The sequence below is a fragment of the Alligator sinensis genome, unplaced genomic scaffold (genome assembly GCF_000455745.1).
Source record: "Alligator sinensis unplaced genomic scaffold, ASM45574v1 scaffold93_2, whole genome shotgun sequence".
Lineage (NCBI taxonomy): Eukaryota > Metazoa > Chordata > Crocodylia > Alligatoridae > Alligator > Alligator sinensis.
This window is the reverse complement of record NW_005841854.1, coordinates 2,483,545-2,501,813: the sequence shown is the minus strand read 5'-3', so window position 1 is coordinate 2,501,813 and position 18,269 is coordinate 2,483,545. Positions and strand designations below refer to the sequence as shown.

Sequence of the window (18,269 nt, the reverse complement as noted above, 5' to 3'; positions counted from 1 at the left end):
GGGGGTCGGTCGGTCGGTCGGGTCCGCAGCGTGCTCAGCAGCAGTCCCGGAAGTGGACCAGAAGCACTTCCGGTCCACTTCTGGGTCTGCCAGGGAGCTCACCGGGGGGCCCCCGTGGGCTCGGTGACTAGTGCCTCTTGGGTTAGAGGGGGGGAATCCACGGCTGATCACCAAAGCATGGAGGGCTTTCCAGCGTGCTCAGTGGCAGACCTGGAAATGGACTGGAAGTACTTCCGGGTCTGCTGCCAAGCGTGCAGGGAGTCCCCCTGCGCTCCTGTGGGACGCTCCATCTGCCCCAGCATCCCAACATTCATGAGCCACATCTGGTACCTCGAGGTATATAGAAAAAATCTTTTAAAGCTGTGTCTATGGCCGAATCACTAATTCTCTGAATCAACATCAAATCTTCAGATTTGGATTCAGCCGAATTGAATTGGGACAGTGATCCGAATCAACGAATCGAATCACTGTCCTCGATTCGGGCTGAATCTGAACCGAATATGGCCTGTTTTGCACACCTCTGGCATTTACGTAGTTGTGACATTCACATTATGTACAAGAGATGCAGCTGCCAAAATACTCGTACAAGAAAGAACGGTAAAGCTGAGTGATGGCAAGAGGCTGTAGTGACAGCACTTGCATAACCAGTGTAGCAGAAAAAGAACACCAAGTTTCAGAAGTTCCACATACGCTTGAAGCTTTATGACATATTTCAAAGTACTTTGGAGATCATACCTATTAGCAGTCATAGCTAATAGTATTCTCCAGCAATGAATACAGATATATTATGGCCTCTAATATTTTTCCACCATCAAAAATGTTTCCTTTATTTTGACACAGGGGCCAACTCTTTAGATGGATGTCAAAAAATTCTCACCAACTTTCCTGGGCCGCCATTTTAAGATTCAAAACATTGCTGCTATATGTTACAACATTTCTCAAATTTAAGTTGCCCACATACTTTTTTTTTTTTTTTTAAATCTGTGTATTTCTGTACAGTTAGAAAAATATCTAATATCTGTCTGCATTTCCCTTTGTGAGTATTTCAGTACTTACCTACTACTTTATCATTAAAGATTTTAGGAAATCCTCTATTGGGGTATTTGCCCCGAAGTTGCCACACATCAAAAAAAGGCTTCCAGTCAATATATTCGACCAGCTTATGCAGATCATAATCTTCAAATACTTGAGTGCCAATGAATCTAGGTTTAACTGTAGGAATTCAAAATACCATTTGTCATTAAAAAAATGGTATACTTTTTTGTGCGTCTTTTGCCTATGCAATGCAACAAGTGAACACAATTTACTGTTTTATGTAACCTAGTTTTCTCTTTCCCAAAACTGCACCGTTGAACCCTTACTACCACAGGAATGCTACAACAAAATAATGACAAGTGTCATCCTTGTAAGACTGTCACAATAAACTGAAGTCAGTCTAAGCACTGCACAGAACAGAGGTTGGCAGTCTATGGCCCACAGGCTGGATGCAGCATGTGAAATGCTGGGTTTGGCCCACAGCAGCATGGGGTATTGGCAGTATGCAGCTTGGCCCAGTGCATCACCCACTCCTCTCACTCCATGCATTGCCACCGATTCCCTCCTACCCCCACAGTAACGCTTCACAATGACCCACTCCCTATGTCATGTGCTGCTCATGGCTGCTGTCAAGTTTGACCCTCCCCACTGGGGACAGAAATCTGCAAAGTGTGATGGAGACAGTGGAGGTGGCAGCAGGTAGGCCTGGGCATTGTAAGGGCAGCAAATGGTGGAAGAGTGGCAGCCCATGGTGTGGTGGCTAGGTTGCAAGCAGTGGCCTGCTGCTCTAAATGGTTGCCAACCCCTGGCCTAGAAGATCATGAGGCAGTAGTATAACTGGGGGTAAGCAAGCAAGGCACCCACTCCAGGCACCATCTTTGAGGGGGTGCAAGAAGGGCAGCTGCCACAGCTACTGCCATCACCCAAGGCACAAAGCTTCTAGTTATGTCTTTGTTATCAGGCATTAAAATCCACTCGTGAATCAGGTTTCCGTATTGGTCTGTCCCAAACAGTATTGATTTGCACTTAAATTGTGCTGGGCTTGAAGTCATTTTGACGACTGCAAGAACTAGCAGAAGGTAATGGATGAATTACTGCTGCTTCTGATTTATTGTAAGTGCTTTTTATATTCATGGTCATGGGGCCTAATCCTATACTCATACAGAGCCCTGACTGTCATTAGCACTGAGTGCTGCTAAGTTTCAGGACAATTATAAAAGTGGTCAGGAAGCTATAGAACTTTTTGAATTTCCAAACACCTGTACTGGATTGGGTATATGTAAGAGCAGAAAGGGGAACTGACATGGTAGAACCAATGGCTATACAACTGCTTCTTTCTTACCCTTCCTGCTACTGATACTGGGATGTTTATAGGGATTAGTTAATAAAAATTAAGCACTGCATTTCAGCAGCGTGATTTACTTGTGAAAGGAAAATCTATTATGAGGCACGGTATTTCTGGGAGAAAAAAGAAAAAAACAATGCCATGATACGAGGCACTGGTGGGACCCTCATCAGGAATACCATGTTCAATACTGGTCATCCACGGTCAAGAAAGATTCATTTGAAACTAGAACAGGTACAGAGATGAATTATTGGAAAGTTTGGAGGAAAAATGGAGAGCCATACAAGAGGAGTCTACAAGAGCTTACTGTTTGAAGTAAAAAAACAAAGACCTAAAGGCATTATGACTGCTCTCTATGAAAATATTATGGGGTATACACCACACAGAGAAAAATAAATATTTGGATTAAAGAACAAACATTGGTACTATCACCAAGAGGTTATAAACTGTTGATGAACAAATTTAGGCTGAAAATTAGAAGGAACCTAATCAAAGTCATGAGGTTTTGCAACCACATTAGAAAAGAAATACATGGGGCAAAAAGCTCACGTGTTAAAATGGGGGTGTAGGCTGTAGTCGTGTTGGTCTAAGGACATAGGCAGATAAAGTTCTTTGGGTGGATCGGTATCCTTTATTAGACCAACTTAAATGTTACATGTTAAAATGGAGCTCAATCAGTTTATGAAAAGGATTATAGTTGCTTGCAATATCAAGCTCCAATGGTACAAGCAAGTTCCTGCCTGTCAGTTCTATCTATCTTATAAAAGTAGGTACTGTTTCAGGTACTATAATGGACACTTGTGAAGAACTTATGTTTTTTTCCACTGATCCATAGCAATAGAGAAAAAAAAGTCAGAAATTAAATATAATGGGACAACTACACAGTTGCAGGAGAGAAAAACCCTCCAAATTCAAAAGAAACCAATGTATTTTCAAGTTGTTTCACAGAAAAGACATTGCCACCTTGTGAGTTTATGAAGTTTAGAGTTCAATTTAAAAATTGCACACTGACCTGGTTTACAATCTGACAGCCAGTCATTATGGAAACCTTTTCTCCGGGCTTGTTCCAAAGACAAATATTTTCTTTCCTGTATAGAAATATAGGGTACATATATACAGAACCTCTCAGCTTTAAACCTTTAATGACTCTCCTACATGTTTATGTAAGGCCTAATAGGCCTATAGAATAAAGCTATTGAGGAGAGCTTGAATTCCAGTCAATAAAACTACTGCATTATCTTCTGGTAGATAGTTCTAGTTCCTCTGGCTGTAAAGGTTTTGCGTATTAATGTCCATACCTGAACTTTAGGCTCCCTTATTAGTTCAACAAAATGCATATAGATGTACAACACAGTGTTGTACGTGCAAATGCTCACAATGACTCAGGGAAAGAAGGGGGTATGGCTACAGCACGCCTCCCTGCTCTGCTGGAGCAGATAGCTTAGGCCAAGGCTAGCCTGCCCACCCCACCAGAGGGGCTTTGCAGGAGATGTACAAAGCATCCTGGGATGCTGGGGTACAGAGTTAATTTGAATCTGGAAGGGATCTGGAAGTCCAATAAACTGATTTAACCCAAATCAGTTGAGACTGATACTACATCCATCCAGGTTCATCTTAAACCAGTTTCGGCCATTATGAAAGCAATTTATGTGTACTCAACTTCTCATTTTACTGATCTGAACCAGTTTCCTATCACTTATACTGGTTTGTGTGTACTTTCTGTACCTAGCTAGTAAATTTAGAATAATCAATAATAAAATAAAGAGTGACTGTCAACACCTGGGACAAATTCCTTGCTCCAGTTAAAACAGAAAATGTGCTATTGATCTCAATGGAGCCAGGAAGTCACTCCTAGTCATTCCTACAATTCCCAAAGTTGCCTTTTGTTGGAGGAGTTGCTCCAGTAGGAATACAACCATAGGAAACTTTAAGGAAAAAAGCAGTAGAAAAGGCATTAGGCATGGCGTTTCTCCTACAAGTCCCCACACTGAATGTCTAGGATGCTTAAGAGAAGTCTGAAAGCAAGGATGTTCTTAGCAAGAAGAGTTCATCTTTGGAATTACCTGACTAGACTTTCAACATGTTTCTCAATGGACTTCTTACCATGTCTATTCAAACAGAAGACCTGCACTTACTTTTTTCCTGTACATTTGTTTCTTCTGTCTCCCAATGTGAACATTTCTTCATCTTTCATTCCCAACATTTCAAAAATTAGACCTTAAATTTCTGTTTAGATACCTTGCCTGGCTTTCATTCCTCATCTCCTTTATTGTGCAAGACCCCATACTACAGTATATACCTCATTATATAGACCCCATACTACAGGAGGGTATTGCAGTATAAACACTGGACAATGACAACCAGGGCTTTCCTGAGAAAGTGACTGTAAGAGTAGGGTAGGATTTTGTTTTGAGCCAGGTGCAGACACTACACTTCTACTGATATACGTAATCTGAAATTGGTCTACACACATAACAGAACTGCAGTATGGGGCACACAGACTGGCTTACAAATGGCAGAACTTGATATAAGATTAGCCCCTCCCCCCACCCCGCACCAAAGGGTAAATGCGTTCTGCTCACTGCTGATCTAAACTATACCGCTTACAGAAAACCACATAATTTGATTCCATCTCAGGCTTCTTGAATGTCTGCACCTAGCTTTAGAGGTCAATTCACATTGACTTTTATAAATTAATTTCTCTGTGTAAATATGCTGAATATCAATACAGAATCTGTCTGAGGATTAATAGTGATACAAGGATTCATTAGTTTAGAAGGGAAAAGTTGTGGGTGTGAGTGCATACACATACAATGGACAGATTTATTTACCTTAAGAGATTCATAGTGCTCTTGCCTAAGGTCATCATATTCTTCCAGTACTTCTTCAAAGAAGTCCTCCTTTTGATTTTCATCTAACAGTTGAGAGCACTGAAGGGGGGAAAAAGGGAGTTTACACAATAGGAAGGTTGCAACATGGGTGAGTGAGCCCCGGGCAAACTTCAAACTACATCCTTTCCTACTCTAGTTTCCACAGGTATTATCATCTTGCTAAGCATGCCAGATGTAATGCCATTACTAACTTGAAGGCTAGCTTTCAAAGCTTTATAATATGTTAATTTATGCAACCATCAACAGTGCCTGTATGATGCCATGAGGATTCAGTCTGACACAAGGAAGAGCTGAGGGGTGGAAACTAAAACTGGAAGCTCAAACGGGCCTATGAACCAGACCAAGACTTGGATGGACAATTCTCTAGTCTTCTCACAGTAACATCTTCCTGCTTGGATTACATCTCCCTTCTGAGGCCCTGCATGTACTCTGCATGTACTTCATAGCAGTACTGTTGGTACTTTGAGTGTACCAATATTTGTCCCTCTGTCGTTTATTTCTAATAGAGTTAAAAGGTAGAAGGCAATGAATCTATAACTAACTTTACTAAAATTACATAGCTGTAAAATGCCTGGTGCTACAATCAGCATTTGTTAAAAGATTCATGAAGTCACTATAGTGTTGGAAATAGGCATTTAGGATAATAATGGGTTAGCCAAAATGAGCAATTAAAAACAAGCCAAGAGACAACTAGGAAATGGCAGAAACGCCCTTCAATGAGCTATCGCAATTTGGAAACTGGAGTCTCTGGTGGCATCTTACTCAGTTCTTCAATTTAATTTTAAACTTGGGTAATTTCATTGCTACTATAAAGTCATTCCCTCTCTGTCCCCTCCACCCTACCATGCCCATAAAAAAGCCCCTGCATCTTATCAACTGCAGGTTAATTCTGCACAGGAGCTTTCAAAACTCCATAGGTAAAAATCACTTAAGTCACTGAGACTTCTGTCACAGATTTAAGTGGGGCCAGGATTTCACATCATTCTTTAGGTCTGTGTTGGTGGGGCTGCCCGTAGAATATGCTTATCTCCAGCAGAACTGGCAGGAGGTTGGTGTACAAAACCTATGCTTCTCACACTGAAATCTTTGTGCACCACAAAGACAAGCTTTGGTTTAAGGCAATCTACAAAGGCTTTATGCTTCTGCATAGTCTGTCTTCCATACCAGGAGTTGCTTCCCCTAGAAATGTCTCCATGCAGGTAATGTCAGATGTAATCCAAGAAGATAATGGAGACGCTTATTAACCTTAACTTTAATGGGATGTCACGTGGAATACCTCCTTGCCAAATGCAGATTCTGAAACCTGCAGAGGGGTACCCATAGGGTTGGGAGGATATGGAAAATAAATGAAGATGCCATCAAGTCAGCAATCTTCTTTTCCCCTTTCTTGGGGTTTTCATCTCCTTTACCCACACATGGAACAATCAGTTCCTTTAAATACCCGTCTTCTCAACATACCACTCAACATTTTTCAAAGCAACACTTTACTACTGTCCTTCAAATTTCAAGCTTGTGGTCTTAACCCCCGCCCCCGATCCTTGGGAAAATTATTCTTTATCATGTGATCTTGTCGTCTTAAGTCCACATTAAAAGCATTTTTTTCAAGTTTAAATCCTCAAAGCTTCAGAAGTACTGACTTATCAGTAAGTACTAACTACTGACTTAGTTTGAAGATCTACAGTTTGAGAATGAAAGGGTTTTTAAAAAATCTAACATAAGCAAACCCCAGTATTCAAAATTCACTGTGTAGTTTTTGAGATCTCAATTATTCGTATCAGCCTGTTCTTCAAAGATTTAAGTCCATGACTTCTTTAAGCATTCGAAAGCACCCTAACAGCCACTCAGATACTAACAGGAAATTCTCAGATATTCATTTTCATCAATGTGTGTTTCCTTATCTAAGTCAGGAATCGCACACATTGAATTCATGCTGGTACACTGTATTTATTCCTAGCTATCATAAATATTAGGCATTTTACAAAAAATTTAAATGGTTTCTTTTAAAGACATTACAATCAACTTCAAAATTCACAAAAATGCTGTATCTAGGGAACAAATCTTGCTTTGCGTCACCAAATGGCCAGATTTTGTGTCAAATTTAACAAAATCCTATGGGCTACTTTTCCAAGTCCTTCCTTTCATATCATATCTGGGCCGCCTACTCTAAGAGCATCAGTTAGAAAGTAATGCCCCCTAATTTTATCTCCTAAGCAAGCCAGGATGCGGAGGGTGTTCTTGTTGACTTCTTGCTTAAGGGAGCCACAGGAAACACAGCTATATTAGAACCCTCGAGAAGCTGAAACATCACATGTAAAAAGCCTGACCGAGACGTGTCTGAGGTGCTGCTTCGGCACAACGGTATCTGCCCACATACTAGCCTGTGCATCACAGAGCCAATCTCATTGTTTGGATAGATTGTGCTGCCCCATCCTCAATGCAGCCCAGAGGATGAAGGATAGATTACGAGGGTAACAAACTTCAGCAACCAACTCACCTATCTTAGGAACTAAAGAACACAAAATAAGTCTCAGGCTTACACCATCACAGAGTGGTTATAGAGTGCCCTGATCTCACTCATAAGGACTAGGCTAGCTGGTGAAATTGTTTTTTCAGTAACCTGAAAGAGGCTTATAGGTGGCATTCAATTTACAGGTTGGGGCAAATGGATTGGAATAGGAGTTCTGCATTGATATAATATTTTCTTGCATACAAAATGCCTTGGAAGATAGTAAGCACCTAGTTTTTGAAAGATGGAACAAGGGGGAAAAGAAAAAAAAAAAAAAAGAGAGATCTTTCCACGTAGTAAGAAATTAAGTAGCAGCATTTAGGGACAGCATAACCACCTTTTCAAAATGCAAAAGCGGGACACATGCCTGTCTTGGTTCTGGGCAGCATGGCTGGACCAGACCCAAGCAGAGCCCATGGGGGGCGGGGGAAGGTGTGAGCTGCTCAGGGTGCCCAGCCCTGCTGCCCTCCTCCTGGGGGCCTCTTTGGGCAGGACCCAACATGACTTATGACTCATACACCACCTTGCTCCTTCAATCTAGTACTTTAAATGATACAGAGGTCTTGATCTAGCCTTCTGTAAGTTATTGCATTTTACCAAGAGAGAGAGCTTTCAGAACCAGGCCCTAGAGGAGCACATTTGTTTTGTTGCGAATAAAAATATACTGTTAAAGGGAAGGGATAAAGGATATGTGTACTGGAAGGAGAGGGAGATGGTAGGAATTGCATAATCCAGAACTTACAACTACAACACTTTTGGATGCATCAAGGACATGAATGACTGGTGCACTGTATCGCGGGGCAATTTTGACAGCTGTATGTGTTCTGAAATAGGAACAGATCAAGAGTAAAAGTTTCAAAACAAAGTACAAACTTTTCAAAACCCAGGCACTCTGAGACATTACCTAGTCAAGTAAATATCAAGCTACATTTTTATAAATAAAAATAGATATTTAAGGAAAAAAATTCTGCAGGTATACAAATGTAAAATTCATGGTTGGAAAAAATGTTCAGGAGAAAAAAAAAGCCATATGTTTGATATAAATGGATTACTATACACAGGTAGATTTATGTATGCAGCATTTTCCTTCCAAAAAGATACTGAAATGATTATTTGGACCACATTCTGCATCAACTTCTCTGACATCATACAGTCCTTCAGCATTGTAAGATAAAAAAGAATTCAACCTGTTACTTGACTGAGTCTTATGATAGCGTAGTGAGATGTGTTCAAGGTTAAATCCTCTAGAAAAAAAGAGTCCCTTCTTACAAGTGCCTCAGGTTAAGTATGCCTATGGCCTTCAGACTTTCACCAACACATCCAAATGATGAACTATGACTGACTGTTCATAACATGTTTTACAGTAGTTGCATGCAAAACGTGGTCTTCAAAACCTAAAGTGTAAGCACCTCCACTCTTGAGATGAAAGAGGAACTCTTTGCAATCATTAAGTAGAAAGATCTTGCCCTCACTAGAAAGTCACCACAAACTAAGACCTCAGTTCAGCGAAGTATTTAAAACACATAATTCCATTTGTGTCCATAAAGCACTTAAAGAACATGTTTGGAGCCTGTTGATTGTTTAGCACTTGCTAAAGTGCTTTGCTGAATAGAGACTGAGTGCTAAATTAAGGCTTAAACTAAAGCATTACCTGCAGCTGACTATTTCAGCAGCTCTTTGTCCTGACAAATGGTATGAAAGCACGTGCAAGTAAGCATGCTTGCCAGGAAGCAATACCTCACTTGTTCATTTTGCTACTTTGAGACAGCATGTCTGCTGTGACTTGACGCAAGTTGGTCAGGAAATGGATATACATGGGGAAAACAACAGGTCATGAACTGACCAGGCATTCTGTGGTCCTGAAAAAGAACTAGCAGAATAGTGCAAGATGCAAAATGGAAGAAAATGTCCATTTAGTTTTAGTTCAACCACCTTATCCCAGTCTACTTTCTTAATATAAAAAGTTACACTCAGTTGCAGTGACAAAATGACAAATAATTAGTGTTGACATATTTACTCGAATTCAAGACAAGGTTCCCATCCTTCCCAGTCCCCGTCCCCGTCCCCACCCCCACAAAAAAAAATCTGCACGGAAAAAAAAAAGCCTTGTCTTAGATTTGAGTCATGGCCTTGAGCAGGCAGCTGGTCATCTCCAGCTTTGGCCCCAAATTCAGGGCTAAAGTCAGAGCTGAGGCACTGCCTACCCTGGGCCAAAAGAGCTTGTTTGGTGGGAGAAGGGGCACACAGCTGAGCAGTGAGCACAGGGGAGAGGGAACCTGCAGCTTGTCCCTCCACCACCTGCAACTCTAACTCAGCTGCCTCCCCCTCATTCTGAGAGGGAGGGTCATCTTATATTCAAAGTTGTTCAAGATTTGCATAAATATGATACTTCATCACTTTTACAATGAATGTATATCTACCATGTAACTGCACATAATTTAAGCCATCACAGGATTTTTGTTGTTTTAGCTTCCAAGGTAATTGCATCCGATTCCTCCCACATAGATTTACTAATGTGACAAGATCTGAAGGGTACTTTCTTTTGCAAGAACAAACTTACCTGCTTCAGGGCTTCAACATCCTTAAACCTGTTGCTTTCAGCACCACCATGTTTATATTCATATTTTGCTTTGAAAGACAGGTGCAGCAAAGCAATGATTAAGAAGCTGTAAAAATTAAATGTGCAAAAACTATCACACATTCAGACAGTGCGACGGGGGGGGAAAAAAAGTGTCCTACCAGGCCATTAGTTTTATAAAATGGGTGTCCCTTTTTCTTTAGGCTCTGGCAAGTATGTGCATCTGTTTTGGATGTATAAGTTACAGCTAACTCTGAAAAATAATTATATAAATTACCTTTTTGGGAACTTTTAAATTTGTTCCTTCCTTGATGATGTACTTGGGCTTCATCTTAGATAATATATTTGTTCAAGCAAGATATTATATTTGCTTAAGGCTTAACCCTTTTATAAGCAAAAGGGAGAAAAGTGATAGATAGGCAGCATAAGTGATATAGTGGGATTGAATATTTTTACATATATTTTTAATCATCTTTCATAAAAAACACTGTTTGATACACTGCTGCTATTACTTGCCTAGTTCTAACATTACCAAAACATTTTAGCAAAACAAATATGCATTATAACTAAGCTAAAGATATCCTACTAGAGAAATCTTGTGTGCAAAGTCATGCATCCCCTCTCTCAGCTCACCTACAGAAAGGAAAAAAACAGAAGTGGGGAACTATTACAGAGCCAAAGCGCAAAGAACTCCGTAAACAGCTTTTAAAAAGTATTTATTTAAACTTTTAAAGCAGGATGGTCAAACCTATGGCCCCGAGGCCAGATCTGACCCACAGAACGATGTAATTGGGTCTATACAGATCCCACGGGGGCAAGAAATTTTTGGGCAAGGCCCCAAGTCAGTGGTGCGGGGACAAGTGATGGCCGCATTAACTGTTGCAGCTGCTCATCCCAACACCACATCCAGATCTGGCCTGGGAGTGGGGCAAATTTGACATTCCTGTTTTAAAGTAAATGTATATACTATTAAGTACTCTCCAAAGTCTGAGGTGTATATAAAAAGAAATTACCAGTCTCCATTAAGTCTCTGGTTTTAATATTTAAGTAAATACCTTTTATATGTGTGTGTTTGCATGTTTCACAAACACCTTATGTAAATTTGTTTGTTTATTTTCACAACAAAACTGTATGCTGATTATTCAGTCTGAAAAGCCAGGGGTAAAGCATATGGGCTTTGCATTTACTCTTTCCAAAGGCATTTGTCTCCATAAAGGTGAATTATGCAAGTTGTCTCAAAATGACAACACGCTGAGGACCACAAAGGACTATCATGGCAGATCATCAGCTTTTTTAAGCCCTCCACTAATTAGAACAAATATGTTTTGCAGACAAATTCTCTGTATTCCATCGCTTTTGTTTGTTTTCAGTGTCATAGAAGATGAACCCAGACAAGCAGGAAAAATAAAAAAAAGGTAAGGACACATCATAATGTGGGGTAGATTGCTGGGCCAGTAGACATGGCAGTCATCCTAATCAACTCAGTGCTTGTTATCTTATTGACCATTTTGCCAACACCAGCTGATTCAAGAGGCAGGGAGCTATAGGATGCTGATCATAAAAATGCATAAGCTTCTGAGAAGAAAAGAAGCAATGCTCAAACTTTTATATATGCAAGAACTGACCTCTTCAGTCTCCTGAGCTGTCACCTGCTCAAAATATTGGACATAAAGAAGTTAGCAAAGTGTGACTCAAGCCACCACTCAAAGCAGGTTTGCAGGAAGGTTAATACCAGCTGTCAGCCAGCTGTCAATATTATTCTCTAGAATAATCAGAGCAGTGACATGACTTTATTTGAATACATTTACAAGAATGAGATCCGAAGCTGAGAAATTCCAATTCAGAAGTAAGTATCCTATAAACACGTGATCTGTCCTGTTTCAGCAGATTAGAAATCCAATCTTGCAGAGCACTGTGGCCTGGACCCACCAATGACAGGCTTATCTTTAAGCACATGAACAGTCCCACTCCTACACTGCAAGTCGAGTAGGTTCAGAAGAGCTCTGCTGAATCAGAGCCTGAATTGTTCAGCCCCTGCCCAGGGACACAGTTCCATTTGTAGCAACTGTGTGTAGGATCAGGCCCATAGCATTTAAAGCATTTGACATTTAGATAGCTAAAGCATTGTGCATGTCCATTATTAGTGGGAACCCAGAGCTACTGAGGTAGAGACAGTAGGAAGTTAAGCCTTTTATCTTCTAAAAAACCATGGGGGACAGGGGCAGAGAAAGTTACACTTCACATACACGGATTTTACTTATTTATTTATTTGCATTTAGCAGGACCTTGCATATGCTTTTGTCCCCTCAAGATTATTTTACTCACTTAGAAGTGGTTGCTCCTCCAATCAGCAATGGAATCTTTATCTCTAATCTCTGCATTTCCTTGGCAACAAAAATCATTTCATCCAAAGAAGGTGTAATAAGACCAGAAAGACCAATTATATCTATTGCCCAACAAATGGGGGGAAAAAAAAAAAAAGACTTTAGAAGGGGTAGAACTACTACACAATGTATTTTTAAACTGTAAATAATTGAATAAGTCAGCTTTGTGCCTCAAACATCAAAGAGAAACCATACTGTAAAAACATATCAGTTACATGCTAGCAATAGCATCCCAGAAGTACTGGATGCTTGGTTTGACTGAGTTGGAAGGGACAAAGTTTTTAAGAGCAGCAAATGATTTGGTGCGCCCCACTTCACAAGCTCGTCTTAGATGCCAGCAGTGCTGAGCATCTGCAGCTACCAAGGACTTCACTTGAAGTTGCAGGTGTTCCATACTTATGAGTTGGCCCTAAAAGCATCTCAAACGTTAGGCATCCAAAGGCAGAGGACACTGATACCAGAAGCCACTTCTGAAAATGTTGGCCAAGGGGCTCAGTTTCAGAGTTTAAGTATGCCATTGGCTTTACTTACATGTGTTGAACTGCTACGTGCATAATGCTTGAGTATCCTTGGCTACTATACTGGCATTTTCACAGCTCTAAGCCGCAACACTTAATTTGGAAGCAGCTAGCATTTGATCTAGAGAAACCTTATTGCCCTACAACCATGAATTCCAGCTTTTACTGTCACTGGTTTGGCAAGGCTCAGAATGGAACTAAAAGCCAAGTTGGACTAATTGATATGGCCTTTGACTGATTATTTAACCTTTCTAAGCCTCAGCTTATTCTTCTGTAAAATGTAATAAGATGTACCTATTCCATAGAGCTATTCTTTTCTAAAATATTTCACACCTTAGGAAAATGTTTTTATAGTGTGCGCCAAACATTAGCAGCAACAATAAAAAGGTAAGTTCTGTCAATAAAAAGCTGCCCATGAGCCTCTTAATCTTCCAGAATTCATTAGCAAGATAATTCAAGTTCATGTTTAAATTCAAACAAATGAAGATTATAGATCAAGTGTTTCTATACCTGCTTTGTTTTCAATAGCAGCTCTCAATATCTTATCGCATGGAGTCATGACTCCTAAATCAATAACCCTGTGAAAAGAAATAAGATGGTACACGATTCTTTTTAAGGTAACAAAACATGTTTTGAAGGGGTGATCATGTCATTTATTTTAAACCACTAGCATGAAGTGTTATATTTTAAAGAAAGACCACAAAAATCTAATTTTGAAGGAAAGTGGATACCTTTGGTTATAAGTGATCTCGCAAAAACACTGGCAACCTTGGAGAATTTTTAGCTCCTGAAGGAATTTCACATGATACAGTACCATGAGTAGAGAAAACTTAAAAATTTTACCATGGGAATTTTTAAAAAATAAACAAACATAACATGAATTTATCTATTAGGCAGGCATAAAGAAACAGCCGACCTGAATACAACCAATTCAGTATGAATGTAGTACTGGATCCATAAAAATAAGTTTGGTGGCTAACAAATGTATTTTTAACTATGTACCAATGACAATTCTATGCTGGTAAATTTTACTGTGCCTACAAATTACCAGATGAAAACAAATACAAAAAACCCTAACAACTGGGGCTTGAAAAATCCACATGCTCTGGGAAGGAAGGTGACCCATCCCATTAACTGCAGCATCTATGCTTTCCTTTAAGAAAAGGAACTTTCAGTCCCCTACAGCTACATAAATAACCTTCCAAATAAATACAGCATCAGCTCTTTGATTCTGCAGGCAGGCAGCTCAAGTGTCTTTCGGCTACTGCTCATAACTTTGCTAAGTAGAGGAGTGAAGCTGACAAGTCTCCAATCAGCTCCACAGTTGCCATTCAAAATCTTGGCAGTGGTGAATCTGACAAGAACGATGTCAGTTCTCTATTACCACTGCTTCTTACAAAGCTATGCAGCAGTAGAAGGCAGACTTATTTATGGGGGGAAAGGAGCCAAATAAAGGCTCAGGAAAGTGGAAAGTATCCAGGTACTCTGCTCCCTACATCTTCTATGGCAGCTCTGAATCAAGAACAAGAGACAAAACTTAATTACTTTCACACAACTAGAGAAATTTCAGATTTATAGTCTGCCAGTTAACCAGAGACTGGGATTTCACAGACATTAGGGCTGGAAGGGACCTTGGAAGATCATCGAGTCCAGCCCCCTGCCCCAGGGGCAGGAAGTCAGCAGGGGTCATAGGATCCCAGCAAGATAAGGTATGAAAGATGGATCCAAAGTAGGGTGATGGGACAATACAATATGTCTCCTCTTTTCTAGCAGCTAGAGGCAGAGAAGCTGCATTTCTCATCAAGATACTTCCCCTGGATCTTTATGGTGAGGAACCAACCATTTAGTCTTTTGCAACTGCTCCTGAGCCAACATTTAATCACCAAGCTAACCAGTATAAAGAATAAATTTAATCCCATCCAGCATTACACACTAGGCAAAATATAAAAAGGAGAAAACTATTAGAAAGAGAAAAAAAAAATAACCGTTCTGCAGCAGTAACTCAGAGTTAGAATGGAGTATTCACACACATACTATAAAAACTCTTTGAAACCTATATGCAATACTAGTCCTACTATCAAAGTAACGTACAAGATACAAGACTGTCCCTTGCTTAATGATTGCTTACATACAAATACACAAACAGATCAATGAAACTGATGAAAAGTGGCTCAGAGCTGTCAGTAAATACCAAAAGTTTCAGTACAAAATGCATCTTGAGCAAGGCTTATAATTACATTCACATTTAGTTTTTCTATGCATTATTAAATGCTTCAAAACCAAAGCCACGTTTGGGAAAATTAAAAGAAAATTGCTAACATTAAATTGTGTCAATCTAATGTCCTATTCTCATTATTACTAACCATTACCAAAGCACTTGTACAAGCAAGCACTTATTTTTTAGCCAGCTGCCTCAGCCTGCTGGCTTCATTCAGCATCACTTCCACTCGTTGTGACAGAATACACTGACTTCAGTACACTAAATAGTTCAGCCTAAATAAAGCACAAGAAAGCCCAAAGTAATCAATAAAAGTTCATGAGAAAAGGTAATTTAAAATGCTGTTATATGCATTAAAACAGCTTTACCCAACTTCAGAAATGTAACCTTTTTTAAATGAAACCTATTCTGTTAAACATTTTCCTTTCTGGTTGTAGTCTCTTCCAAAGAGAGGCCAAAAAACAATAAAATTTATCCTAAATGTTGGAGGTGTGAGCAAGTAAGGTATAGATTTGAACCAGGTTTGACTGTGTGCACCACCCGAAGGTCTCCTGACTAAGCAGGTTTACAAGTCTATAACTGTGCCTTCATGATTTCCAGTTCCCATTGGTACAGACCTTGCAAGATTTGACATTTTCTTAAAGCTCCAGATTTTAGAATCATGTGATAAGTTGAGGTTCTCAGCCTAATGGGACAGAACACAAATATACCTCTATACCACCCTTTTTGTTACTGAGTGGAGGGCAGCGAAGAGGGGGAAAGAGGAGTAGGTGAAAACAAGAGAAGACAAATTAAAGTAACCCAACATTTAAAACAAATCATCATTTTAAAACAAAACCCTGCTTGTTTTTTTAATGCTTGGGATTAGCCATCCTGCCTTTGCTTATGCCCTATTTTAACTTTAATTATTAAGGTTGAACATGGAATATCTAACTGCAATTCAGATGGGAACATTATACTGTGATAAAGACCAGGAAATGATGACTAGCCCTATTACCTGAAATTATTGCAACCTAGGACCACTCCCACAATGTTCTTGCCAATATCATGCACATCTCCTTTTACAGTAGCAAGCACTATCGTGCCATGATAAGGGTCCTGCAAAAGAAAAAAAAAAAAACCCCAATCTTTAGAATTATGATGAAAGTTCAACTTATTTGTACAGCTCTTAACAGTGGAATCCTAATCCCTGGCTCTGGTTCACAGAAGCTACTACATCATTATTTTATACAAATGATCATGGTAAATGACGTTACTAATATAATTCATAAAACCATTACTACTAGTAAACTAACTGAAGAACAAGTTTCACTTGTTCACTTGTAAGGAATGAGGTAGCTCACTGCCTTCATAAGTCTGGTCAACTTAGCTTCTATGTGCCAGGCTGCCCAATCCTGGTCAGAGAGCACTGTTAATAGCGGACACAGTGGAACTTCTTCAACTCCAGTGGGACAAAAATCTTACAGGTTGCTTTCATGTCACGAGTAAGAGCAGGTTGCTGTAACAGACTTGCAAAGCTGAGAAGACTCTTGGGTATACTTGTACACTGAAATCCAAAATGTTCATTTCTGATTGAGTATTTTATCTCCTTTACAAATCTAGGAACAGAGAAACTGTTTCGTCCTTGTGCAGCATGTTCTCTTTTCTAGGCCTGTTAGACCATCATGCATCTCCCTCATATTCAGCAGCCAGTACTGTTCTCAGTCACAGCAAGTCTTTTACTGGCACCTGCGATCTCATAAACTGACTGAATTTAAAAAAAATGGGGATCCCCAGAGATAACCCTGTTTACTAAAATGACTAGATCTTCTAGTAGCGCTCCAGTATTTCCATTTTCAGATAGTGAACAATGGAAAACACTTGTTCATGAGGTGCCATGTTAGGGGGAGGTGCTATCTGGATGACAAGGAAGACTGGAAAAGCGTATGTTATGGGGAACCACAAAAATTAAAATGCCATTGAATCAAACAGAAAAAAAAAAACTGATGGGTAAAGTTCCATTGTCTACTAACTACTGTTGACTCAATTGGTGATGGATGCCCTAGGGAAAAAAATAACAGATTGAGTGGAACACAGAAAAAAAGTCTATGCCAGACGGCAAGCAATATGGGCCAGAGTACATACTTCAGTGTAGCTGTATTTTATTTTAGAACACAATGATTTCATCTGTTTTAAATGAGCTGGCATACTGATTCTGGGCACAGGCCCAACTGGTTCTTTTCTTATTCTGTTCCAGGTCTGCAACCACAGTCATTCATCCTCAGATGTAAGTGAAGAGACCGCATTCCCTGCAGGTTTGTGACTGAAATGGTGCTGAAGGTCACACTGCCCCAGGATAAAAGCTTGCTGGTGTGCAAGTGTGTTTTCAGAGGGTCAGCAGCTATTCTACGGGACAGACACTACTAGCCTCTCTCTTTCCTCCTCCGAGAAGGAGCGGTATTTACCAAGCCCCCCTCAGTCTGCAGAAGGTAGCACTGAGTCTAGCTGATTCTTCGTCTAACACCTCTATCAAGACAGGATGTCATTTGTAAAAGTTGACATCTCTGGAGACAGCTTGTGCTTATTTTACATCTTATTCTCCACAGTGAGAAACAGCTATGTCACAAAAACCTTAAGGCTGAGAATACGATCCAATCCATAGAAATGATTCTCAACAGTCTCCAGAGGACATTAGATGAGACGATAAGAAGCTTATCAGCAGTCATTTGTGCAGTTAGTTAAAAACAGACAGGTGTTGGTTCAGGACAGGAGGCAGCAGAAGAAAAAAATGTATCTTACCACTGGAATTGAGGAA

At 40.0% G+C, this 18,269-nt stretch overlaps 1 protein-coding gene across 5 annotated transcripts in view; it reads right to left on the bottom strand.

The window, feature by feature from the left end:
• Positions 1-18,269, bottom strand: part of MTR (5-methyltetrahydrofolate-homocysteine methyltransferase) — a 104,727-nt gene that overhangs the window by 5,475 nt on the left and 80,983 nt on the right. For all 5 annotated transcript variants that reach the window (XM_025213640.1, XM_025213647.1, XM_025213646.1 and 2 more), the window contains 7 exons: positions 16,473-16,573; positions 13,768-13,835; positions 12,681-12,801; positions 8,520-8,601; positions 5,212-5,310; positions 3,393-3,468; positions 1,057-1,212 (listed from right to left, as the gene is read on the bottom strand). In XM_025213640.1, coding sequence (XP_025069425.1) covers positions 1,057-1,212; positions 3,393-3,468; positions 5,212-5,310; positions 8,520-8,601; positions 12,681-12,801; positions 13,768-13,835; positions 16,473-16,573 — 703 coding nt within the window. The remainder of the gene's footprint in view (positions 1-1,056; positions 1,213-3,392; positions 3,469-5,211; positions 5,311-8,519; positions 8,602-12,680; positions 12,802-13,767; positions 13,836-16,472; positions 16,574-18,269) is intronic.